Genomic DNA, 22611 nt, shown 5'->3' on the forward strand with positions numbered 1-22611 from the left:
TCCTTTCAGAGGCAACAGGCATTTTCTTGGCCTTCTAGAAGCAAAGCAGTGCTGTTACTTGCAGATGCCTTGAAGAGTGTGTTGTCTTGCTCTGTGGCTGGCAGGAAAGGCACAGGTGTGGCCAGCTCAGTTGGGAGGTTTAGAAGTGGCCCCCCAAATACCCTGCATTAGTGAAACCCTTTCATTTAGTTTTCCTTATATTCTCCAAGGGTCCTTCTGTCCCATTTCCCTGGGGTAGGATTCCAGTGAGCTTCCCTGGGTCCCATCGAGCAGAGGCTTTTCCATTTTGGGGGCAGGGTCCTCTGCCTCACTGGTTTTGTTTCTCAGCCCCAAACTACTGCCTCTGTCACCTTCCCCAATGACGGGGGGTAGGGGATGGCGGGGGCTGGCTTCTTCCTCTCTGGGGGATTTGTTGGAGCCAGCTGGGGCATCTCTTTAGTCTGCTCATGGGAGTGAAGCTTGAGGGGTGGGGCTTCCTTGTCCAACTCTGATTCTGCTCTACGTGTGGGTCTGAGACCCGAGCTTGGGGCTGCTCTTGTGATAAATATCCATTTGACTGACATGGCTGCCATTGACTTAAGCCCATCTCCTGCTTCTGTGACAGGGGCGTCCCTCCTCAAAGTGCTAGTACAGTCTTGTTGCTGTCCTCCAGAAGGGGAGGTGCAAGTGCAGAGATGGTCCTCAGGTTCCTTCAGTTCCTGCTTATGTAGGGACTGAGGGGCAGGTCTCCCAGAGGGAACATGGAGGTCTCCAAACCCATGATCCTTGCTCAGTCTTCTCAGGGTCTGTGCAGTCTGCTCAGGCCTAGACAGGTTCTGGACATTAAAACAATTCGTTCATTTCTTTGACTCCTCTTTTCTATGGGCACCCCTGAGGAAGCTCTGAAGAGCCAGGTTTGGGTTGGGGAAGCCCTGGGGAGATAGGCTTCTTCTTTAAATACAGCTTGATGGGGCAGCAAGTAAGAAATTGTGTAATTCCCATAGGATTTTAAGAAGTACAGTCTCCATATCCAGGAGCCCCGGAGAGGTGCCAAGGAGGAGCCTCCTCATGATATATTTTTTACCTGATTCCACATAATACATGATGTCCAGGAAGTGGAGTCTTCTTCCTCTTTTGGGAAGCCTTCTGCCATGCCTGTGGGCTGGTGACAGTGCCTTCTCTTTGCCCTAGAGCCCTTGGCACCTGCCCTGGCTAATGCACCACTGTCTCCTGTGATCTCTGGCCTCGAAGTGGCTTCCACTGAGCACCTATTTGTAGAAGCTGGTGTTTGTAGCTTTAATGGAGGAAGACGTGCATCTAGCCAGGATAGGACACTAATGAAAAAGAGCGGTGTGTGTGTCTGAAGAGACGGCTCCACGGCTAAGAGCACTTGCTGCTCTTCTAGAGGACCAAGTTCAGTTCCTAGCACCCATGGAGCAGCTCACAACTGCCTGTAACTCCAGCCTCAGGGACCCTCTTGGCCTCTGTAATTGCTTGCATGTGTGAACATATGCACAGATGGAAAAAAAAAAAAAAAAAAAGAATAAAATATATTTTAAAAGCCATGAGAAAATGTAAATAGCAGTGAGTTATTAATTTACAGACATGCTTTACTGAATATCTACTATAAATTGATATGATACAAAGTATTGGTGAACTTTCCTGTACCTGCAGTTAATCCCAGGGGATGCAGAGAATTAGCACTCTTGAGGACAAAAGAGTGGGACCAAAAGCTCTTGAGGCTTGTACCAGAGATGTGCCTGCCATGTGGTCCTGCTCCTCTCCTTGTGCGTGAGTCAGGAAAACCTGGCCCTACAGTTCCAGATACAGTCCAGGTCACACTGAACTGGTCACCTTCCCCGGTGGGGGGAAGCTTGTGCCCAACAAAGCCAGCTTGCCTTCTACTGAGCAAGATGTGACAGATGTGCAGAGAAGACAACCAAACCGGAGAGCCTTCTTGAGCCATTCTCGGACCTCCTTAAACCAACAGATCTTGAAGCCAGCTTTCTGTTCACTGCTACCCAAAGGCACCTGGCTGATATTGGCAAGTAGGAAGTAGTGCGGCTGGCTGTGGGCATCCCTCTTACCCAGTTGCGGGAAAAGGGAAGACAGGAAGGGTCTGCACATCAGAGTACAGGAAGGAGACCTCAGACTGCAGAGGAGGATGCCATGACAGGCACCAGAGAGAGTAGCGGTCAGGACAAACACTTCCCTAGCCGCCTGACCATCTTCCATACCATACTCTCACCGCATCAGTCCGGTTTGTCAGCACAGGCACAGGCGGGAGGCTTAAACCCTCTTCGTGTCTCCTTGGGAGAAGACCCATAGTGACTTCCGGTGGGAGTATCTGGCGCCAGGTGGAGCCAATCCGTGGCGTGGCTACCCTGCGCATTGGTTTCGCAATCAGCGCTCTGACTACAATTCCCAGAGTGCATCGAGAGCATCTCCCTGTTTTAAACCGGCCAATCGCCATCCGACGGAGGCCGTCGTCGCATTTAAACCCGTGGCGGTCTCCCAGCTGGGTTTTTAGCCCTCGGATGAGAAGCGGAGGGTAAGGAGTTGGCTTTGGGCTTGTCCCAGAGAGTGGGGAACTGGGCCTCGCGCCGTAGCGGCCGAGGGGAACCGGTTGCTGGGCGGGCTCTGCAGCTCAGAGCCGGGAATCCGTTACCCCGCCTCGGTGTGCACTGTCTCTGGGACACCGAGAATAAGCTGGGGCAAGCCGGGACTTGCCTCTTGTCATAATCTCACCTTCTTGTCCTCTTGCTTCCTGCAGCGAACTCTATGGAAAGAGGAGACGGCCGCGAGGTGCCTTTGGCGAGCCTGTCGGGAGAGGTAAAAATGGATGCTGGTACTGAGAAAGGAGAACGTAAGTCCCCCCTCTCTCCGTGCCACTGTTCCTGGAGCGTATTCCTTTTCACCACAAATAGGATAGAGAAGGCAACAGCAGCCTTCACACCCAAACCAAACAAGTCTGGCTTGATAAGCTAACGAATTTAACCGGAATTACTTACGAGGACATTAGCAATTCACAGCTACACTACCAAAGAGCCTACTCCACCCCCTACCCAGCAATTTAAAACCACCAAAGGTAATCTTAAGAGGGGCCTCCTCCCACTTCTAGAAGGGCATTAGTGGGCTCGATCTTGTGAGGGTCTCCTGTGGGTAATCACAGTTCCTGTGATATCAAACTGGCAACAGTTTCCTCATGCACTGAGGACAGAGTTCAACACTCCACCTCTTCCTCTGGCTTTTCCATTCTTTCTTTCCTTCTCCTCCACCTTCCGTTGTATTCTTGTTCTTTTTCTTTATTGCTTGCTTTTTTTTTTTTTTTGGAAATAGAATCTCACTTTGTAACCTGGAATTCACTGTGTCAACCAGACTGGCTTTGAACTTACAGAAAACCACTAGCAGAAGCCTCATAAGTGCTGGCAAATTCGTTTCTTTGGAAAGAAATTCTTGCTGGGAGCTGGTGGCACATGCCTTTAGTCCAAGAACTGAGGCGGCAGAGGCGGGCATATCTCTTGAGTTTCGTTTCAAGGCCAGCCTGGTCTACAGAGTGTGTTCCAGGACAGTTTCTTTGTGTAACCCTACATGGGGAAACGCTGTCATTAACGAGGAGGTTGGGGTGAGGAGAAAGAGAAAAGAAAAAATTATTTACATTTATTAACTTTGGGGTGGGGGTGGGGGTGCCATAGTGCACATGCACCTGTGGGTCCCGGGGTTTGAACCCAAGTCATCACACTTGATGGAAAGTTTTGCTCCCTGAATCTTGGAGGATTGATGCAGATTTACAGTTATTGTCTTCTCTTTAGGGCTGAGCACTAGGCCTTTCTGCCCTATCCGGTTATGTATCCTATTTCCTTTGAAACCCTATGAGACTGTTTAGTACAGTGGGTATCCACTGTAAGAAGCTTCTCTGACCAAGGCTAGCAGCACAGTAACTTGTGGGCATAAACGTTTGGAAGGCAATTTCCCAGGCATGTCATGTCCATCTAACAAAACAATAGTAGTGGATCCCCAAGAGAGCCTATGTTTTTGGCCCAAGTTACAGTACCAAACATAGGTTCCCTACAGTGAAGTAGACCTTAAATACAATTGGGAAGTAGTTGGGTCTTTTAGAGAGAACCAAACGAAAACAAATAACAGTTGGGCCAACCAAGGCTATGCCAGGAATGCGGAGGGGTGGAGGACAGAGTGCAGGATGCGCTTTGGTTTGGTGGTGATCCAGAAAAGGGGTCCAAGGAGCAGCGGTGGTCTACAGATATTTATTTAGTCCCTACTGTGAGACTTGGCTTTGGTGGACGGATAGGTGACTCGTAGTTGAATTCCAGGGGAGCTGAAGTGGGTGGCCTTTAGACTGTACCCTGTGCCTGAAAGAGACTTAGCTTTCTCCAACACCCTAGATTCTATTGCAGAAGTCGTCTTCTGGGCTTTGGGGTTGGAAATGGAAAATAAGATGAACGCGAACTACCCATTGAAAATCGATCGAATTAAAGCAATGATCTAGTACTTTCCTGAGAGTGAACTTTTACAGCAGCTGCGAAGCCAGGGTTCTCCTATTGTATGCTAGTCCTAAAATAGGAGTGACCTTTTTCTTTTCCCACCCTCCCATCCCCCCTCACAGCCGTTCTCCTTTTGGAAGATGAGAAGTTCGACTTCGATCTTTCCTTGTCTTCTTCAAGGTAAACAAATGCATTTTCTTCCCCTCCCCTGTCGCAGACACAGCCATTAAAGCCCTTCGTCTGGATGCTGTTGTGACGCATCACCGATAATCTTTTTTCTTTGAACACAGTGCAAATGAAGATGATGAAGTCTTTTTTGGGCCTGTGGGACATAAAGAAAGATGTATCGCTGCCAGCTTGGACTTCAACAGTCAGGTTCCTGAGCAGCCTCTGGCACCAGCCACTGGCAGTACCTGTACCTGGAGCCCCCTCACCGGGGAGAAGTTTGTGGAGGTGTACAAAGAAGCCCACTTACTGGCCTTACAGATAGAAAGCCACAGCCGGAGAGAGGTGGCCCAGGCTGCCAAGCCCAAAAGTCCTGTGAGCCAGGGCACGGAAAGGTTTGTGCAGGACTCACAGTTAAAAATAAGCCTCTTTGAAAAAGAACAGAAGAGGGAAAAAAGCCCCGTGTCACTTAAGAGAGAGACATTCTGCCTGCCGTCCTCAGGGGTGCAACCTCTCTTGGAGCAGCCCCATCTCCTGGCTTCTGCAGTCCTGCCCAGCTCCCCTGTCCCACCCGGCCCTGTTCAGAGCAACCTCGGTCCACCCTGCTCCTCTCAGCCGTTGCCAGGAGAGTCGGGTTCCTCCCAACCTCCAAATCAGGCTGGGCCTCGGAGGAGGATCACCAGCAAGCTACAGCCACCCCGAGCTTTGCCTGGGAGAGGAAGACATCTTCAGCTGGCTACAGAGAAGGTAAAGACACGCACAGCGCAGTCACTGTGAGGCACGGCCTCCCTGCCTGTCTTCAGCCCACACTGTGCCATGGAAGCCTCGTGGGAGGGGCAGCGATCTGTCTAAGGGCTGGAAAGTTCAGAAGTAGAGCCAGGATCTGAACAGTGAAGGCAGTAGTGATGGGGAGCTACCCAGGGTGGGCCCCGCTGATGAGCACTCTCCCCTCAAGTTGGGCTCCAGGTGTTCTCTATGGGCGTGACTTCCGTTCTGTTCAAGCATCACGTGAATGTGCTGTCAGGGAAATGGCAGGTGACAAGTTTGCTTTTGACCGCCTGTGGGGAGTTCAGGGTCCTGACGGCTTGCTTGGGGGTAGATAGATGTCAGAGACAGCTTGCTTCTAGGTTTGCCTCCTGTGATCTTGCTGAGGAGAGGGGACTCCTGAGAGGAGAAACGGGGTAAAGGTGCACTGGGGTGGCACCGGTCGTGATGTCCTGCACCAGCTTCATTGTACCGAGGGTTGCAGTTAAAGGAATGACTGTGAGGTTGTGGGAGGGTGAAACACTAGACATCCCTTATCCTCGTCTGTAAGCTCTCCTGACCGCATCTGTTTCCTCCTGAGACCAAGATGTCCTGGGTTAGTTCTAGCAGCACATGTGAACATGGAGCAGGAATTTGTGTGTGATCCATACATGGCTGTGGGGCTGGGTTGGGGTTACCAGGGGTTGTGTGTGATCATCCGTACATGGCTGTGGGGCAGGGCTGGGGTCACCAAGGGTTGTGTGTGGTCCATGCATGGCTGTGGGCAGGCCTGGGGTCACCACACAGGCAGGAGAGCAGGTGGCATTGTGGTAACAGCCATCAGCTGGTACGCATCAGCTCAACACAGGGTTTTCCCAGCAGCATCATTCAAAATTGCCAACAAATTGAGCCAACCCAGATGCCCATTAGCTGATGAGCAGATAAATAAAATTGGGGCATATCCAAATAATGGCATAGTTTTTTAGTAAAAGGATTGCAGTATCGTTGAGTGTGTCTTTAAGGCGGTGAGCTTTCACGTGAAGTGCTAAAAGGAAAGCATTATGGTTGTGTCCACATGAAGCAGCTCCCTGATGCCCTTGTCTCTGACGATGTCAGAGATTTGTCATTTGACTTGCAGGCCAGAGAATGTGGGATTTGTTTTGATTTTTGTTTGTTTGTTTGTTTGTTTGTTTTGGTTTTGGTTTTTTTGAGGATGTAAAAGTAACTTTTATTCCCCTGAGGTAATTGCTGTCTGAGAGGCTTACTGCCTCCTTCTGCTAACCCAGGCCTAGTTCTGGAAGCTTCTAGACTCCATATAATCTAACCCAGGCCTAGAATGTTTTCAGCCTCTGAGACTTAGTGCTTAGTAAGCTCACCTTTACTTGTTCTTTCTGAGCTCTGGGCTGGCTGGTTCAACTCAGCTGTTCTGGCTCAAACTCTTCTCCCAGCTGACTTATTCAGTCTGGCTTCTCTTCCAACTCAAAATTGCTCTGCTTGGTCTCAAACTAACTCAGCAATCTGCTCCAATCTTCTGCTTTCTTCTCATTTTATGGCTCATTCCGTCTTCACCTCAGTTCTCTACAACATCCTTGTCATGGTAAAACTGCCTCTCAAGTAGCTTCCCTCTCTCTCTCTCTCTTCTCGTGAGAGTTGGGCGTGTCCTATTCTATCTACTCTTCTCTGATTCGTCACCTTTTCTGCCACTCAATTAGACATCACTTTCAAACATGGGTGCTTCCTTCTACAAACTTAACTTTACCTTCATTTGGGATTAAAGGCATGTATCACCACACCAGGACCTAAGCTTTACCTGATACTTGCTCTATACCAGGCTGGCCTTGAACTCAGGTCTGTTTGCCTCTGTCTTCTGAATTAAAGGCGTGTTTGTATTCCAGCCAGATTACACCGACGTAGAAGGGGTTTTGTTGTTGTTGTTTTTTGTTTGTTTGTTTGTGTGTGTGTGTGTGTGGTTTTTTTTTGGGGGGGGGGTGGGGAGGTAAAGTTTCTCTGTGTAGCCTTGGCTGTCCTAGACTTTCTTTGTAGACCAGGTTGGCCTCGAACTCACAGCAATCCACCTGGGATTAAAGGCATGCGCCACCACGCCTGGCTGACCTAGAAGGTCTTTAGATGTGATCTCTTGCCAGAACAGCCATGTTCTGAACTAACATTCCTCTACAGGGTAGATTTTTTGCTTTGTTTTATTTTGTTTGGGTTTTTGAAACAGGTATAGCCCTGGCTGTCCTGAAACACTCTCTGTAAACCAGGCTGGCCTGGAACGTAGAGATCTTCCTGCCTCTGCCTACCAAGTGCTGGGATTAAAGGTGTGCCCCACCACCGCCCAACAAGAATGTGGCTTTCAGCATCAACCAAGAAGGCTCACTGCAGCCGAGCTTTGCTGTGGTGGAGCGTGCCCATGCAATGACCACACCTTTCCCACACACGCAGAACATGTTTGGCTGAGGCAGCTTCCTCACAGAGGCTCTTACTTGTTAGTTGTTTTCGAGACAGGGTTTTACTGTGTAACTCTGGCTGCTGTGGAGCTCACTGTGCAGACCAGGCTGGCTTTGTTGAGCTCACAGAGATGCACTTGCCTAAACCTCGGAGTGCTAGGATTAAAGTCGTGCACCACTGTCTCCAACTCCCTCACTGACACTCTTAATCAGGGACTGACAGAGGAGAAGACAGACAGATCTTCCTACAACCTACCTGCCGCAGTCTAACACTGCTTTAGTGAGGAGGCCAAGTCTCATTTTGTGCTCTGTTTCTCTCACGCTATCGGATGAGTTGAGAGTGGCAGTGTTTGGAAGAAATGGTGCCAACTCTGGGCCCTGTTAGACCATGTGGTCCTCACCTTTCTTTTTGCTTTTTGTTTTGTTTTGGCTTGGTTTGGTTTTTTCTAGACAGGGTTTCTCTGTAGCCTTGGCTGTTCTGGACTCACTTTGTAGACCAGGCTGGCCTTGAACTCACAGCGATCTGCCTGCCTCTGCCTTCCCAAGTGCTGGGATTACTAGTCTTCACCTTTCATATGAACATTTTCAGCTCAAAAAAGAGGTGCCAGCTGGCCTTCAGAGGGTGAAACTCCTGAATGAAAAGGGATCCCAAAGTGAAGTGCTCCCAGACAAACCCAGCAGGGCTCCTGATGCTGCCGGTAGAGGAGGCCACCCAGGCAAGCGGTCACTCCCTGTTCCTAGCAAGGTGAGTCATGAGTTATCTGGGGCTACAGGGCTGCCACTTGTCCTCCATCGGGAACACGGTACTGGTTTTATATCTTCTGCTTAAAATTAAATTGTCAGGCCAGGCGTGGTGGTGCACGCCTTTAATCCCAGCACTCGGAGACAGAGGCAGGCAGATCTCTGAGTTCGAGGCCAGCCTGGTCTACAAAGTGAGTCCAGGACAGTCAAGGCTACACAGAGAAACCCTGTCTCGAAAAACCAAAAAAAAAAAAAAAGACAAAAAAGAAAAAGAAAGAAAAAAAAATTGTTGGGAGATAGTTTCTTTGATAAATGCTTGTGTGGACATAAGTTAGATCCCTAGGACTCAGGTTTACAAAGCCTTGTGTGGTGGGGCGCACATGTAATCCCAGCACTGGAGGGGAGGGGGCAGAGGGCAGATGGATCGCTGGGGCTACTTGCTGATCAGCTAGCTTTGCCTACCTGGTGAGTGCCAGGCCAGCTAGAGACCCTGTCTTTAAAACAAAAATGTGGCTGGGCGTGGCAGTGGTGCACGCCTTTAATCCTATCACTTGGAGGCAGAGGCAGGTGGATCTCTGTAGCTGATCCGCATAGTGGGTTCTAGGCCAACCAGGGCTACACAGTGAGACTCTGTATCCAAAATTAATAAAAGTGAATGTCCACAGGTGGTGGTGGCACATGCCTTTAATCCCAGCACTCGGGGAGGCAGAGGCAGGCAGATCTCTGTGAGTTCAAGGCCAGCCTGGTCTATAGAGTGAGTTCCAGGACAGCCAAGGTTACACAGAGAAACCCTGTCTTAAGGAATAAAATAAAATAAAAAGAAATAAAGTGTTATCTATGATTGTCCTCTGTTCTTCATGCATGCACACTCACATTCCAGTTAAGGAAAGTTGGAAATGGTCCACAAGAGGCACTTAGGCTGCCAAGAAGAAAAGCCTGTCAGCGTTCACTGAACTGGCCTTGTCACTTGGGCTGTTGATAGAAGCTTGGTTCCCAGCAACTGGTTCTCGCTGATCCCTCACAGCCTCTATGGGAGACAAGAGGTGCTGTGCTTTGTAGTCTGAGCTCACAGACATGGAGGTGCTCTGAGCTACCTATTCGAAATCATTTATTAAGTTAGCAAAAGCTGGGCCTACAGCGGCTGATTTGAGGTCTAGGTTGGAGCCCCACAATCTTAATTGCTGCTAGCTCTCCTGCACATTCCTGTAGCAGAGCTTTGGACATTCTAGACTCAGTTGGCCCTCCAGGTCCATGGGCTTCACATTACGTTAAAATTAGAGTCATCTAGAGGTTGGTTGGTTGGTTGTTTCTTCCAGACATGGTTTCTCTGTGTAGCCCTGGCTATCCTGGAACTTACTATTTAGATCAAACTGGCCTCCAGAGAGATTTGCCTGGCTCTGCCTCCCGAGTGCTGGGGTTAAAGACATGTGCCACCATCGCCTGGCATGTAGAGGTAGTGTAAAGTCCATGGTGGATGTGTGCAGAGTCCAGGCCATATCACACTGTTGCTTGTGGAGGATCCAGGTAGTTGAATATCCACAGCAGTGCTCCACAGGCACTGACGGGTGTCTGTATTACTTAACTTTTTTCTATAAGGATGATAATTATTACTGAAGATTATTATTTCTTTAAAGATTTTAAAATTTATTTTATGTGCAAGAGTGTTTTGTCTGCATGTATCTTCCTGGTACCCAAAGAGGTCAGAAGGGTGCAACAAACTCCCTGAAACTGGAGTTATAGATGGTTGTGAGCCACCTAGTGTGTGCTGAGGAATGAATCTAGGTCCTTTGCAGGAGCAATAGTGCTCTTACCTGCTGAGCCGTCTCTCCAGTCCCACTAAAGATACTTTTTAAGTGCTACCTTTGCAGAATTAAGTATGTGTATGTAGGTAACAGAACCCTTGCTAATTTTGTTTTTCAACTTTTCTCTCAGTTGGGGCTGAAGAAGACCCTACTGAAGCCACCCGGCCAGACTGGCAGCCTCACAAGGAGGTCCTCTATGTCAGGGTCTGCTTCAAGCCTCGTGCCTGGTGTGTGTGTGAATCCAGCAGCAGGCAAAGGTGAGCCCTGAGCACCATGTGTTCTGGCTGCACAGGGTGCTCTAGAGTTACAGCTCAGGGCTGGGGGCTAGGCAGGAAGAGACTCGTCCTTCTGCCTCTAAATACTTCCCCTCAGTGAGGAGATGTGGTTTCAATTGACAGCACACAAACTCATGAAGTACCAAGGAAAGATGGATGTTCACACTATCTATGTATCCATCAGAGTACAGGTGCTAAGACCCAGGAGCCCAGCCTGGGTCATTTGGGGCATGTGCTCTTGGGTTCAACCTGCCTAGACAAGGCTGCCATCTAGTGGTGGAGTGGTGTAGGGCCCAGAGACTGCATCTGTCTCTGGGCTTTGCCTGTGGATTCTGGTCATGTCCCTTGCAGCATGGTGAGGGCTTTTCACAAGATGTGAGAAGTCTGAGCACTGGAATCGGCCTGATCTGGAGTCCTGACTGCTGCTCAGTGGTTAACAGACGTCTGTCCTTACCTTTAAATCAAGTGACGTTGTTGACCTTGGGGAAGGTTCCTATGAGTCTAAAAGTGTTCCTGGGCCCTTCTGTGGCCCATGAACACATGACCAGGAGAGCACTTGACTGCTGTTGGCTAGGCACTGTGAGGTGGGTCTTGCCCCAACTGACTCAGGACACTGGCACCATGTGTTGTATATGGTAGTCATAGGGTCAGATGAGATCGTGGGGTGGGACCTGGTGGGGTGGGACCTGGTAGGGCTAATACACGGTATAGACATGGCTACAGCATTACTCCCTGAAGCTTCCCTTTGAGTCTTCACTGTGCTAACTCAGTGCTAATTGAGCAGATGGCACCTTAGCTATCTGTCGTTCTGTTTCCAAACCTCCTCCTCATAAGTTTTCCCTTCTTGAGTTTCTGTCTGCTGTGGGAGTGGGGCAGGACATGTGACTAGAGTGTCCACTTTCTTCTGCTCATCAAGGGAGTAAAGAAAGGAGAGCTTAGCCTTGTGAATGCACACACGCCTGCTAAGAATTAGGCAGCACTCAGCTTGGGGTTGGGCATCCTGCTGATCCTGATGTCGATTGCCTAATGGGCATCCACATGTCTTTGTGCCTGATGTTAGGCAGGCAGTCTAGAGGTGTCACACAAAACTTGCGTGTGTTGGTGTGTTAAAGTGTTTGGAAACAGTGTGGCTTGAGTGACCAGCCCCAATTACCTCCTTTTGCAGCAAAGCCCAAGGAACTTTCAAGTATTCCTGCTAGTAGCTCCCAGCCTCCTCGGACAAGCACCAGCAAGTTGGGGAGAATAGGATCCGCCTCACTGCACCAGGCTTTGTCAGCAGCCCCTGCCAGAGCATCTTGCAGACAAGCCAGGAGGGCTGATGCTCCCCGGGCAGTGGCAGAGCCCCCCAAGGCCTCTACCCTGACTCCTCTCACCCAACAACCCCAAACTCCAGAGCAGAGAGGACCGAAGCTGGACCCTGACACCATGACATCTCAGTTGAATCAAACTGGCAGTATAAAACGGCAGGACTCCTCTCTAAACTGCAAGACAGAGGCTGTGTCTACCACCACAAACCCATTTAAAGTCCCCCAGTTTTCTGTTGGTGAGTACCAGTTACATTTTGGTGGGATTTTGTTTGTTTGTTTGTTTGTTTGTTTCGAGACAGGGTTTCTATGTAACCTTGGCTGTCCTGGACTCACTTTGTAGACCAGGCTGGCCTTGAACTCACATGGATCTGCCTGCCTCTGCCTCCCAAGTGCTGGGATTAAAGGCTTGCACCACCATGCCCAGCTCATTTTGGTGGTTTTTAAGATTCTGGGGAGGTTAGCAGTGTGGCTGGTGCTGTTTAACTTCTTCAGCGTTGACATTCTGCTGCCCACTTGGCTATGTCTACTCCTCAGTGGATGAACCACTGCCCCTTACCATTTCTTTCTCACTGTTGTCCTCAGTGTAGTCATGATGTCTGGAGCTGTGGCTTTTATTTGTTGTGCCCGGGTGGATGAGTGCTTTGTCGCTCTGTTGGTTATTGGTGATTCTGCTTCTGTGCCTCTGTTTTTAACCACCTGATTGTGTTTTCCTTAAGGGGCTGAACTTGGCAGCCAGTGAGTGTGCAGCCTAGCCTGCTCCACTCGGGCCTTCTTTTTAACCTCTCACAGATGGGTCTGGAGTGGGTGCTGTTTGTCTGGAGTGGTTTAGGGCTGTCACTGGTGTGGAGTTTTCCCCAGGTTGCTGCTAAGCATCCTGTTAAGTCTGTTAAATTTGTTCCGTCATCTCAGGCCGGGTGGAATGTGCTGTTCCCCAGCCCTTGTCTCCCCACTTGTGGCTTGTTTTGACCTTACAGCACCTCACCCTGTGCTATGTGCTGCCACTGTGCAGCCGCCCATTCAGGAGAGTCCACAGAGATTTCTCTTTCTGTGTGGCTTCTCTCCAGTTCTCTGGCTCTTAGATTCTAGTTCCCCAGCTCCCCAGGCACCAGCCATTGTCTCCCCCAGCCAGTAAGATGGTCCTGCCCTGTTTTGTCAAGACCAGCATGTTCTATATAATGAGTCTGAGTCACCCAGGACCACACAGTGAGACAATATTAAAAAAACAAAAAGTATTTTCTGTCTTGTCTTTTCCCACTTAAAGCACATCTTCAAGCTTGGGCTGTAGCTCAGTGGGTGGAGTCCTAATGTTTGAGGCCCTGGATTCAGTCCCTACCTCCACACAAAAATATAAGCAGTTAACTCTTCATTGTACTATCTGTGGGTATGTGTCATGTGTATGTACCACGACATACCTGGAGTTCAGTGGACACCTTTCAAGAGTTGGTTCTCTTTCCACAATATGGATAATTATTACACCTTTAAACACTCAGGAGCCAGAGGCAGGCATATATCTAAGTCAAAGGCCAGCCTAGCCTACAAAGCAAAGATGAGCCAGGACCACACACAGTAAGACCCTGTCTTCAACAAACCTATAAAATAAATAAAAAAGAAAGCGAGAACCAGCAACAGAAGAAGAAAAGCATTGAAAAGGATTCTCACTGGTCGGGTGGGCTTTCTCTGCATGTTTTAGAATTCTAGTTTGTTTCTTTTAGTCCCTAATTCATTTTAATGAATTTTTAAGATTTATTTTTATTTTATGTGTGTGGTTGTTTTTCCTGAGTATATGTGTACATCTTGTGTCTGTCATGCCTAAGGGCCAGAAGAGGGTATTGGGTCTTCAGGAACTAGAATTATAGACAACTGTGTGCTTCCATATGGGTGCTAAGGATCAAATCTAGGTCTTCTGAAAGAGCCAGTATCTGCTGAGCCATCTCTTGGACCCGAGTTTACACCTAATAGAAGACTTGGCTCCTATCAAGGAAGTGTGCTTTCAGATCTTCAAGGCAGCAAAAGCTTGGTGCCAGAGTGACGGGTGCACTGGTGGGAATGCTTGAGTGGGAATGGCCACCGTAGACTCCTGTGTTTGAATACTTTGTTTCTGGTTGGTAGAACTATTTGAGAAGGATTCAGAGGTGTGGCCTTGGAGGCGGTGTGTCACCGGAGGGGGAGCTTTGAAGTTTCAAAAGTCAGTGCCATTTCCAGTTAGCTCTCTCTGCCTCATGTTTGTGGTTCAGATGTAAATCTCTCAGCTGCTGCCACATCGCCATGCCTGCCTTCCTGCTGCAGTGCTTCCTGCCATGATAGTCATGGACTCTCTGAAACTGTAAGCCCCGCTAAGTGCTTTCCTCTATAAGTTGCCTTGATCATGGTGCCTCACAGCAGGAGAGTAATGGAGGCAGCCGGGGAAGAGGTGAGATAGTATTCTAGTTTGCTTTCTGTCACTGTGATAAACACTAGCACCAAGGCACCTTGGTTGGTGTGTTAGGCTAACCCTTCCACATCATAGTCCATCAGTGAGGGAAGTCAGGGCAGGAACTAAGCAAAGACCATGGAGGAATGCTGCTTATGGCTTGCCTCAAGGCCTACCTGCCCAAGAATGGTAGCACTCACAGTAACAATGCTGAGCTGAGATCAGAAGCGCGAGGAGGAGGCAGCCACTGGTAACCCAAAGAGAACACTCCATGCAGAGGGAACTGCTGTAAAGGTCCTAGGGCGGAAAGCCGCTTGGGTTCCTAGAGGTGGGGAAGACAGGGTAGTAAGTAAGAATGCAGGTGGAACAGCTCCTACTGCGAGCCTCAGACAGCACTGGTTTTATGTAAAAAAGAATGCTGATTTCCTTCCCATATCAAAGTCTAAGCAGAAGACACGGGGCTATGGCCCTGTGTGTGTGTCTGCCACGGCCAGCAGGACTGCATGGGTTGGAGCCTGTCCAGTTAGGGTTCCTGTGTGCTGAAGGGAAGCACCATGACCAAAAACAAGCTGAGGAGGAAAGGCTGTATCTCACTCACAGCTCCATCACAGTTCATCAGAGGCAGTGAGGGCAGGAACTCAGGGAGGCACCTGGAGGCAGGAGCTGATGCAGAAGTCATGGAGGCGTGCTGCTTCCTTTGCTCCTCACGCCTCACTCAGACTGTTTTCTTATCGAGGAACCCAGCCGGTCCAGGAGTGGCACTACACCCATCAGTCATTAAGTAAGAAAAGCCTTACAGGCTTGCCTACAACCTGATCTTATGGAGGCATTTTTTTTTTTTAAAGAATTTTTTTTTCTTTTATATATATTTTATTTATTACATATGTACACCAGAAGAGGGCAGCAGATCTCATTATAGATGGTTGTGAGCCACCATGTGGTTGCTGGGACTTGAACTCAGGACCTCTGGAAGAACAGCCAGTGCTCTTAACCTTTGAGCCATCTCTCCAGCCCCGGAGGCATTTTCTTAATCGAGGTTCCCTCCTCTCAGATGACTCTAGCTTGGGCCGTGTTGACATAAAACTATGCAGCAGAGAGCCTCCTGTGACATCAGAAGTTTTTGAAAATGAAGTGACATCAGAGAAGTTCGTGGCATAGGAGAGTGAGAGCCAAGGCTTCCAAGACCAGCTGTAATGGAGGTGGCAGGAGACTGCTACATTCCCCCTTTAAGATTGCACCCCTCATTGGTAAAGCTTCTTGAGTCACCTTGACAGGAGTAGTTTTAAACACAGGTGGGAGGTGGGGCAGGCACAGGCAGTTCTTCCATGTGGATTTAAGGAGTTGGGGCCTGGGGTGGGATGGAGGAGGAGGGGCGAGGCAAGAGGCTTAGAATGGTTCGTGACAGAAGGCCTCTGCAGAGCTGCTGGTGCAGAGGCAGGCAGAAGTGTGGTCAGTGGTAGTATTTTGAGACCTCACCTGGCCTTGCATGGCCTGCTAAGATGGGCTTCTTTCATGGCTGGGGCCAGGGGCTCTGGTGATGGCCACTTTGCCCATGGCTTCTAAGCAGCAAGTTAATACATGGAGGTTCTGGCTCCTGAGGCTTTGGGGACCACAGGCTGACTCTCAGGATCATGGGAGGTAAGTCTGTTTCACTTGAGGTTACGTGGTAGAGGGACAGTGGTGTGACAGGCTGTCTGGATTATTCTGGGCTTGGCTTAGTGGCTGGTGAACATACACTGAATTCTGTCTTCTTGGTACCTGTCAAATACCAACCAAGGCATCCACGTGGAGACACTTGTCATTTGTAAAGCATGTATGTGATGTGTCTGTGAGCTAGGGATGCCACAGCTCAGGGACATGAAGGTATAGTAAGCTTTTCCAGCTTGCCTGGGATTCCATCCACGTGATTTCCACAGGCATGGGAGCACAAGGAGCATCCTGACAGGCCGAGGAGACTTGGGGTGAGCCTGCCATGAAAGGAGTTGGCATAATGGTGCAGCGGGCTCTCAGGATCAGACCCAGCCCTTGATCAGTGGGAGGGGGGGTCTTGAGGGTTTCTTTATGTGCCTCCTCTGACCTCCTGTCTTTCCGTGGACAGCTGGGAAGGTGGTTGTGTTCAGAGGAGCATGCCTAGGTGGTACCACACATGCCCATCTTTCCACATCAGTTGCTCTCTTCTCATCGGCTCTCTCTCGTTTTTAGGTGAGTCACCTAATGGTGTGACCTCAAAGGTCTCGAGGACACATCAGCTGCAGCCTGGGACACCAGCTAGCAGGTAGCCAACAGGAGTTTGCCTCCTTTCTTACCTTTTGAGAGTCACTGGTGTGCCTGCAGGCTCTGGAGCCACCTGGGCTGCAGGTCAAGCTTCTGAGGTGGAGGCTTTCTGTCACACTCATTGTGTGCATGATGCAGTGACTCCCAGCTAGACGAGCCCAGGCTGAGTCACAGAAACCCTTTCAGCACTCCTTTACATGGTGAGCCCAGGAGCATCCCAACCATTCCATATTTCCAATAAAGACTCAGGAATGCCAGTGTGAAAACCTGCTAACTCAAGAGAGGCAGAGAAAGCACCCAGCTGACCTTCCTGCTTGGCTCACATCCTGAAGAAAAAGACCCAAAACCAAAAGCTCAAAGCTAAAAGCTTAAAAGCCAAAAGCCCACGGCCAGAGCTTGCTAGCTCACCTGACAGCCCAGGAGCAAAACCTAAAGCCAGAGTCCTTCCTTCTTCTCCACACTGTCTTAAATGCTCTTCTCTCAAAGCCCCTCCTGTCTGCTTAGTCCCTGTCAGCTGGTTTCTTGCTCTGCCGCTTAATCTAGGGTTAACTTTATTAAATTCTGTGTATAGAAAGCTCCTGTTTACAATAAACAGAAAGTTCTTGGGTTAAAGGTGTGTGTTAGGGCTGAACCGCACCAAACAAAAAATAGGTTTTTTCAGTTAACAGTCTCTGGGTTCACAATGGGATCAAATATCCTGCAACAGAACAGTCTGTGTTCAAGACCTCCGTGTCTTCACCAGGGTCATCAGCAGCACACCTGTGAGACGCTCATCAGGGCCCAATTCACAAGGCCTGCCCAGCAGTATGAGGACCCCTATGAGCACCAGACGGATGTCAGCATTGCCCACACCTGCCAGTCGGCGCCTCTCTGGCCTTCTGTTAATGGCACCTCAGTCCATGCCCAGGGCTCTAGTGTCCCCACTATGTGTGCCTGCACGGAGACTTTCTTCTGAACCCAGGAGAAGATCTACAGTCAGGTAAAAAAGAAGGGTTGAATGAGCTCGTCTCTAGTTCCCCAGACCTCAGGGCTCCCCTGTGCTGTGGGGTGGGGAGGTGCCAGAGCAGATAGGAGGAGCAGTAAGAGACGCTCTGTGAAGCACAAGCTCAGGATGCAAGTAGGCAGAGGCACGGGTTTGTGTTGGTGGTGGGGTTGTGTGTGTTTGTTGTGTCATGTATGTGTATGTTTTAAGTGTAATACAGAAAGAACTCAGGCTGTTATGAAACCCATAAACTGTGGATATTGTTGCTGCTCACGGTTTCCATAGTTCATTTAGCTTTGAGTCATCAGGGGCCATGCTAGGTGCTGAGAGAGGTCACTGCTAGAGGGAAACATGACCTACCTGGTGTGCCCGTCAGTGCGAGGCATGCTGTGGTATGGAAAGCCATGAATGACTGGGTTTCCAAGTGGCCAGAGTGCAGAACCAGGCCTCCTGAGGGAGCAGTGAGGAGGGGCAGGCAGGCAGTCGGCTCACCTAGGCCTGGAGGGAGCTAGCCACTGCACGTGCTAGAGTAGAGCTGATTCTGTGTAAAGAAAAGGGCTGATGTGGACACAAGGTGAGGCTAAACTGACAGAATTGGAATGGTGAAAGGAGCCTTGGAAATCTTCAGTCCTCTGCACAGAGATCACGGTCTGCCCGGTGAGGTTGTCCTCAGAGCTCGGCCACCTGTGCAGGCGCCAGACCAGGTGCTGCTTCCAAGGCTGCCTTCACAACATAACTGATGACAGGAGTTATAAAAGATCTTACAAGTTTTTCCTCCCCCTTTTTCACCCCACCCCACCCACCCTCCAGAGCGGAGCTGACACAGGAGAGCAGCAACAATGCCAGTGGTGGGCAGGGCCAGGGCCTGTCCTCGGATGAGAGCTCGTCCCCTCCATCCTCTGTGCCTCAAGCACTCGACTTTTCTCCAGAGAAGAGTGACTTTCCTCTTTGCCAAGGCTCCTCCACAGGGGCAGCTCAGGGTGAAGCAGAGCCTCGTGAAGACACAAGCCCCAGTGAGGTACATGGAGGTGGTTGCTGTTACATGCTATCTGAGGTGCATGCAGCGTCATGGGCAGGGACTCACTGTTCCTTCCTCCGTCACCTTTTGCTGGGGCCTATGGTTCTAGCAGACTCGGAGAGGAGCTCAGGATTATGGAGTTGGTCAGGGGGTCAGAGGGCAGGAATGGGAGCAGGCTGACGCTCTATACTAGCTGTGAGTAGGGGTGCAGAGCTCAGGGGAGAACTTACTCCCACTGAAGGCCTACTCCAGCCTTTCTCTTGGGCTGCAGACTCTGAGCCTCGGGTCCTGGGCAAAGCCTGGCTCCCCAGGGTGGTTGCTGGGCAGTGACGTGGTGCTGGACTTTCCCTCTTGTGCCCTGCCTAGGGTCTTCTAGACATCAAGCTAGACCTGCTTGCCATCACCCCTGAAGCAGGAGGCAGAGACCTGGCTGACCGCCCTCTCATTGACTTCAGCAACACCCCAGAGTCAAACCTGGCTTTGGGACCCAGCAGCTGGCCCCTGATTGACCTTGTAGTAAACACGCCACACATGGATAGAAACGGTGTGGGGAAACCTCCGAAGGCTGAGCTTGGGCAGGTGAGAAGCGGCAGGGGATTGATTCGTAGTGACTTTGGCCCAGGACGCTGTGAGGTCTAAGCCCTGCGTGGTTCCCTTGGGGCTCCCAGGGTTTGTGCTTGGCTCTCTATGGTCACCCATTTATACCAGGCATCTTGTTGAGCCTGGAGGAGCTCTCAGGGCAGCCGTCAAGTCCCCAACACTACGACTGACTGACTGCCCATGTCAGGATGTTGCACAGTGTTTATGGGGTTGAGTTTCTTTGCCACACTGCTCTGCTGAGTTGTTTTCAGTCCCTGGGCCCCAGGTGGGATTGGCTCAGTCCCTGCAGCTTCTTGTGTGCTGTGTGTGGCGGCCGCTGGCACAGACAGCAGTGTTCACCTTGATATCTCTGTTCTCTTCCAGCTGATCGACCTGGGCTCCCCCCTGATCCAACTGAGCCCTGAGGCTGACAAAGAAAATGTGGACTCGCCGCTTCTCAAGTTCTGAGCAGAAGACATGCCTCCTCTCCTCACCTGTTCCTTCTGCTGTGGCTTGATGTCTATAGAAGCAAATGCTAGAAGGAATCGTATTTGACTGGGGAAGCCTATTTTACTGTTTGTGTCTGGAGCGGTGCCCAGATGGGTCCCACTGTGGACTAGCATTTTGCCTCGGTGGCTGCCCTACTCCCTGCCTTTCACCAGGATAGAATACAGCTATCTAAAAAATTTGTTTTGATTCTTTGTGTGTAAAATAGCAAATGACTGTAAACTTAAATTTATTTGAAAATTAAATATTCTAGATTTAAATTATAAAGTAGATGAAAGCATGCTTGATTTTTCACATTTGATGTTCTGATGTGTTTTCATCTCTCCAGACACTTTGGGAGACTTTCATTATCCAACCTTAATTTTATGAAATGTAGGGAAATAAAATTGATATAAACATCAGGTCTCTGGCCCACCCCAGGTACACCAGCCTGTCACCTGGGCTCGCATTGTTAATACATCTGGCTAATTCTGGCTAAAAGGTGCTAAGGACCGCACCTTTCACAGGCTGCTCTGGCAGCTGGAGTGTAGGAAGTAAAGGGTATTGGACTGTGAGGCAGGGTCTGCTTCAACGTGATTGCCAGAGGCTGGTGAGCCTGCAGCTCTCTTTCTTCCTGAGGGCACACCGGGTGATGTGGGGCACTGCTTGAAGCCTCCCTCACTTGTTAGAGAAAGACTGGCTGCCTGGAAGCTACTGATTTATGGGTGACAGCAGATAGTGCTGTGTGGACCCCACTCGTGTCCCTGCATCAGTCTGGGGCTGTCGTCACAGCTGAGAGAAAAGTCTGGATGGGTTTCTCATGCTCTGGTTATGTGGTGACTACAAAGCTGCCGTCTGGAGTGTGCTTGTGGCATCAGCAGTGGCAAAGCCAGGGAGTGTGGCAGAGACCTTACAACAGGTCTGGCAGGCTGCTACAGACCTTGGAGGGATGGCAGCAGATTCTTCCCCAGTGGGCAGAACATTCTGGAATCCTGAGCATGAGCACCGTAAACTGCCTCTCCTTCCCTGATCCACTCCTCCAAGACTTGAACTCATTGAGCAAGTGTTGGGTTTGCAATGGGGGCTGGGCTGCGTTTCCCTAGAGTATGATGGGGTTGCTGCGTCCCTCCTGTTTGGCCCGTTTGGTGGGGGAAAGATAACTAACCCATGATGATAACCAGATACCTTGGTGGGGTCCACTCAATGTCTGCTCAGCCCACATGTGCCTTTCCCTCATTCGGCTGGGCTCTGCTCTGTCTACCAGGGTATCTGATGTTTGGTGGCATCCTGCTGCTTTCTCTGAAGATTTTCAAAGGCAGCTTTCTCAGGTCCTTCCTCTTCACAGGTCCCAAGCTGGCTGTTCAGAAGGGTCAGCTTTGTGGCACTGATTGAAGACTTGAGCTGAGGGGCTGCATGACATATACACACTGATAAGTGAACTTCCACACTCCCAGATGGCAGGGGCTTCCCCGTGATTGTTAACTGTTTGGTGAGACAGTGTTTTGTTTTGTTTGTTTTGTTTTTGTTTTTAGAGATTGATTTATTATGTTTACAGTGTTCTGCCTACATGTCTGCCTGCGGGCCAGAAGAGGGCACCAGATCTCATTACAAATGGTTGTGAGCCACACCATGTGCTTGCTGGGAATTGAACTCAGGATCTTTGGAAGAGCAGGCAGTGCTCTTAACCTCTCAGCCTGGGACAGTGCCTTTTGTGTTGTTGCCACACAGCACTTGGCCGTGTCGCCTTTGCTACAGCTGTCCGTAGTGTATCACACTGCAGACTTCTGGAGTCAAAGGAAAGCTAAATACCTTCTGCTTAATCAAAAAAGAGATGCCCTAGTTTGCTTTCTATTGTAAAAAAAAAAAAAAAAAACACTGACCAAAAGCATTGTGGGGAGGAAAGAGTTTATTTACTTGGATTGCACATCCTAAGCAAACCAACCTGAAGGGAATAGAGTAGGAACTAAAGCAGAAGCCACGGAGGAATGCTGCTGCTGGCTTGCTTTCCATGGCTTACTTTGCCCTTTTTTTTTTTAATGGCCCAAGATCATCTGCACTGTTGTAGCCCCACTGGAAATTGGCTAGGCCCTCCCACATCAGTTATCAAAGAACAACATCTCGCAGACTTGCCTAAGGGTCACTCTAGTGGAGGCATTTTCTCAGTTTATGGTGCCTCTTCCAAAACGACCCCAGCTCATGTCAAGATGACAAAAAATTTCAAGTAGGAAAACGTAGGTTGTAAGTTTGTCGGTTTCTGCTACTCTGTGGTTGGCCCTGTCAAAGGCTCTGGCAGGGAAAGTAAGAGTTGCTATGTTAAATGCCCACACCCAAGAAAAGAGGTCCTGGTCCTCTAGGCTGCCCTGTATATGGTACCCTTGGCTGGGGCACTCCACAGACATGACTCCTTGCTCTCTTGCCTGCCAACCTGCCCAGGTCTCCTCCCTTGTCAGCCCAGTACACGTATCTAGCTTCTTTCAGCAGCCACCCACCACCTGTCACATGTCAGGCTTCCCACAGTGAAGTCAGAAGGGCCGGAGCTCCAGTACTCGGTCCTAAAGGCTTCCACTCATTACAGCTGACCACGCAGAGTGCTATTCGTCCTCCAAGAAAGGCCTACAAGAAACACCCTCTTTTTTTTTTTTTTTTTTTTAAGATTTATTTGTTGTATATTTTTATTGTATATGAATGCTTTATCTGCAGAAGAGGGCATCAGACAACATTATAGATGGTTGTGAGCCACCATGTAGTTGCTGGGAATTGAACTCAGGACCTCTGGAAGAGAAGGCGATGCCCTTAACCACTGAGCCATTTCTCCAGCCCAAGATACGCACTCTTAAGTCATGCTATCTCCATGACCACAGCAGCAGGTTCGACTCTAAGTGCTCCCTACCCTCTGT

General features: G+C 49.8%; 1 protein-coding gene and 1 long non-coding RNA gene across 2 annotated transcripts in view; both read left to right on the forward strand.

Annotated features, from left to right (window-relative positions):
• The window catches only part of LOC127201527 (uncharacterized), a 59228-nt gene extending 58199 nt beyond the window's left edge, over positions 1–1029 (forward strand). Inside the window, exon 3 of the long non-coding RNA XR_007832197.1 lies at positions 661–1029. This is a non-coding gene — a long non-coding RNA (uncharacterized LOC127201527). The remainder of the gene's footprint in view (positions 1–660) is intronic.
• A 1541-nt stretch (positions 1030–2570) lies between these two features.
• Positions 2571–19989, forward strand: Gtse1 (G2 and S-phase expressed 1). The gene is made up of 11 exons (XM_051159418.1): positions 2571–2845; positions 4604–4661; positions 4772–5393; positions 8430–8585; positions 10514–10640; positions 11824–12201; positions 16578–16650; positions 17392–17628; positions 18442–18685; positions 19016–19228; positions 19613–19989. The coding sequence occupies exons 1-11, from the start codon at positions 2761–2763 to the stop codon at positions 19694–19696; spliced, it is 2277 nt and encodes a 758-aa protein (XP_051015375.1). The 5' UTR covers positions 2571–2760; the 3' UTR covers positions 19697–19989.
• Positions 19990–22611: the final 2622 nt, after the last annotated feature.

This window comes from Acomys russatus, chromosome 17 (genome assembly GCF_903995435.1).
Source record: "Acomys russatus chromosome 17, mAcoRus1.1, whole genome shotgun sequence".
Classification (NCBI taxonomy): domain Eukaryota; kingdom Metazoa; phylum Chordata; class Mammalia; order Rodentia; family Muridae; genus Acomys; species Acomys russatus.

What these genes read in the sequence shown, in the direction of transcription:
- Gtse1 (XM_051159418.1), top strand. Translation starts at nt 2,761, where the DNA reads ATGGAAAGAGGAGACGGCCGCGAGGTGCCTTTGGCGAGCCTGTCGGGA. An exon ending in GAATCCAGCAGCAGGCAAAG is followed by an intron (nt 10,641 to 11,823) that starts GTGAGCCCTGAG and finishes CTCCTTTTGCAG; the next exon opens with CAAAGCCCAAGGAACTTTCA. An exon ending in CCTGGGACACCAGCTAGCAG is followed by an intron (nt 16,651 to 17,391) that starts GTAGCCAACAGG and finishes TGTCTTCACCAG; the next exon opens with GGTCATCAGCAGCACACCTG.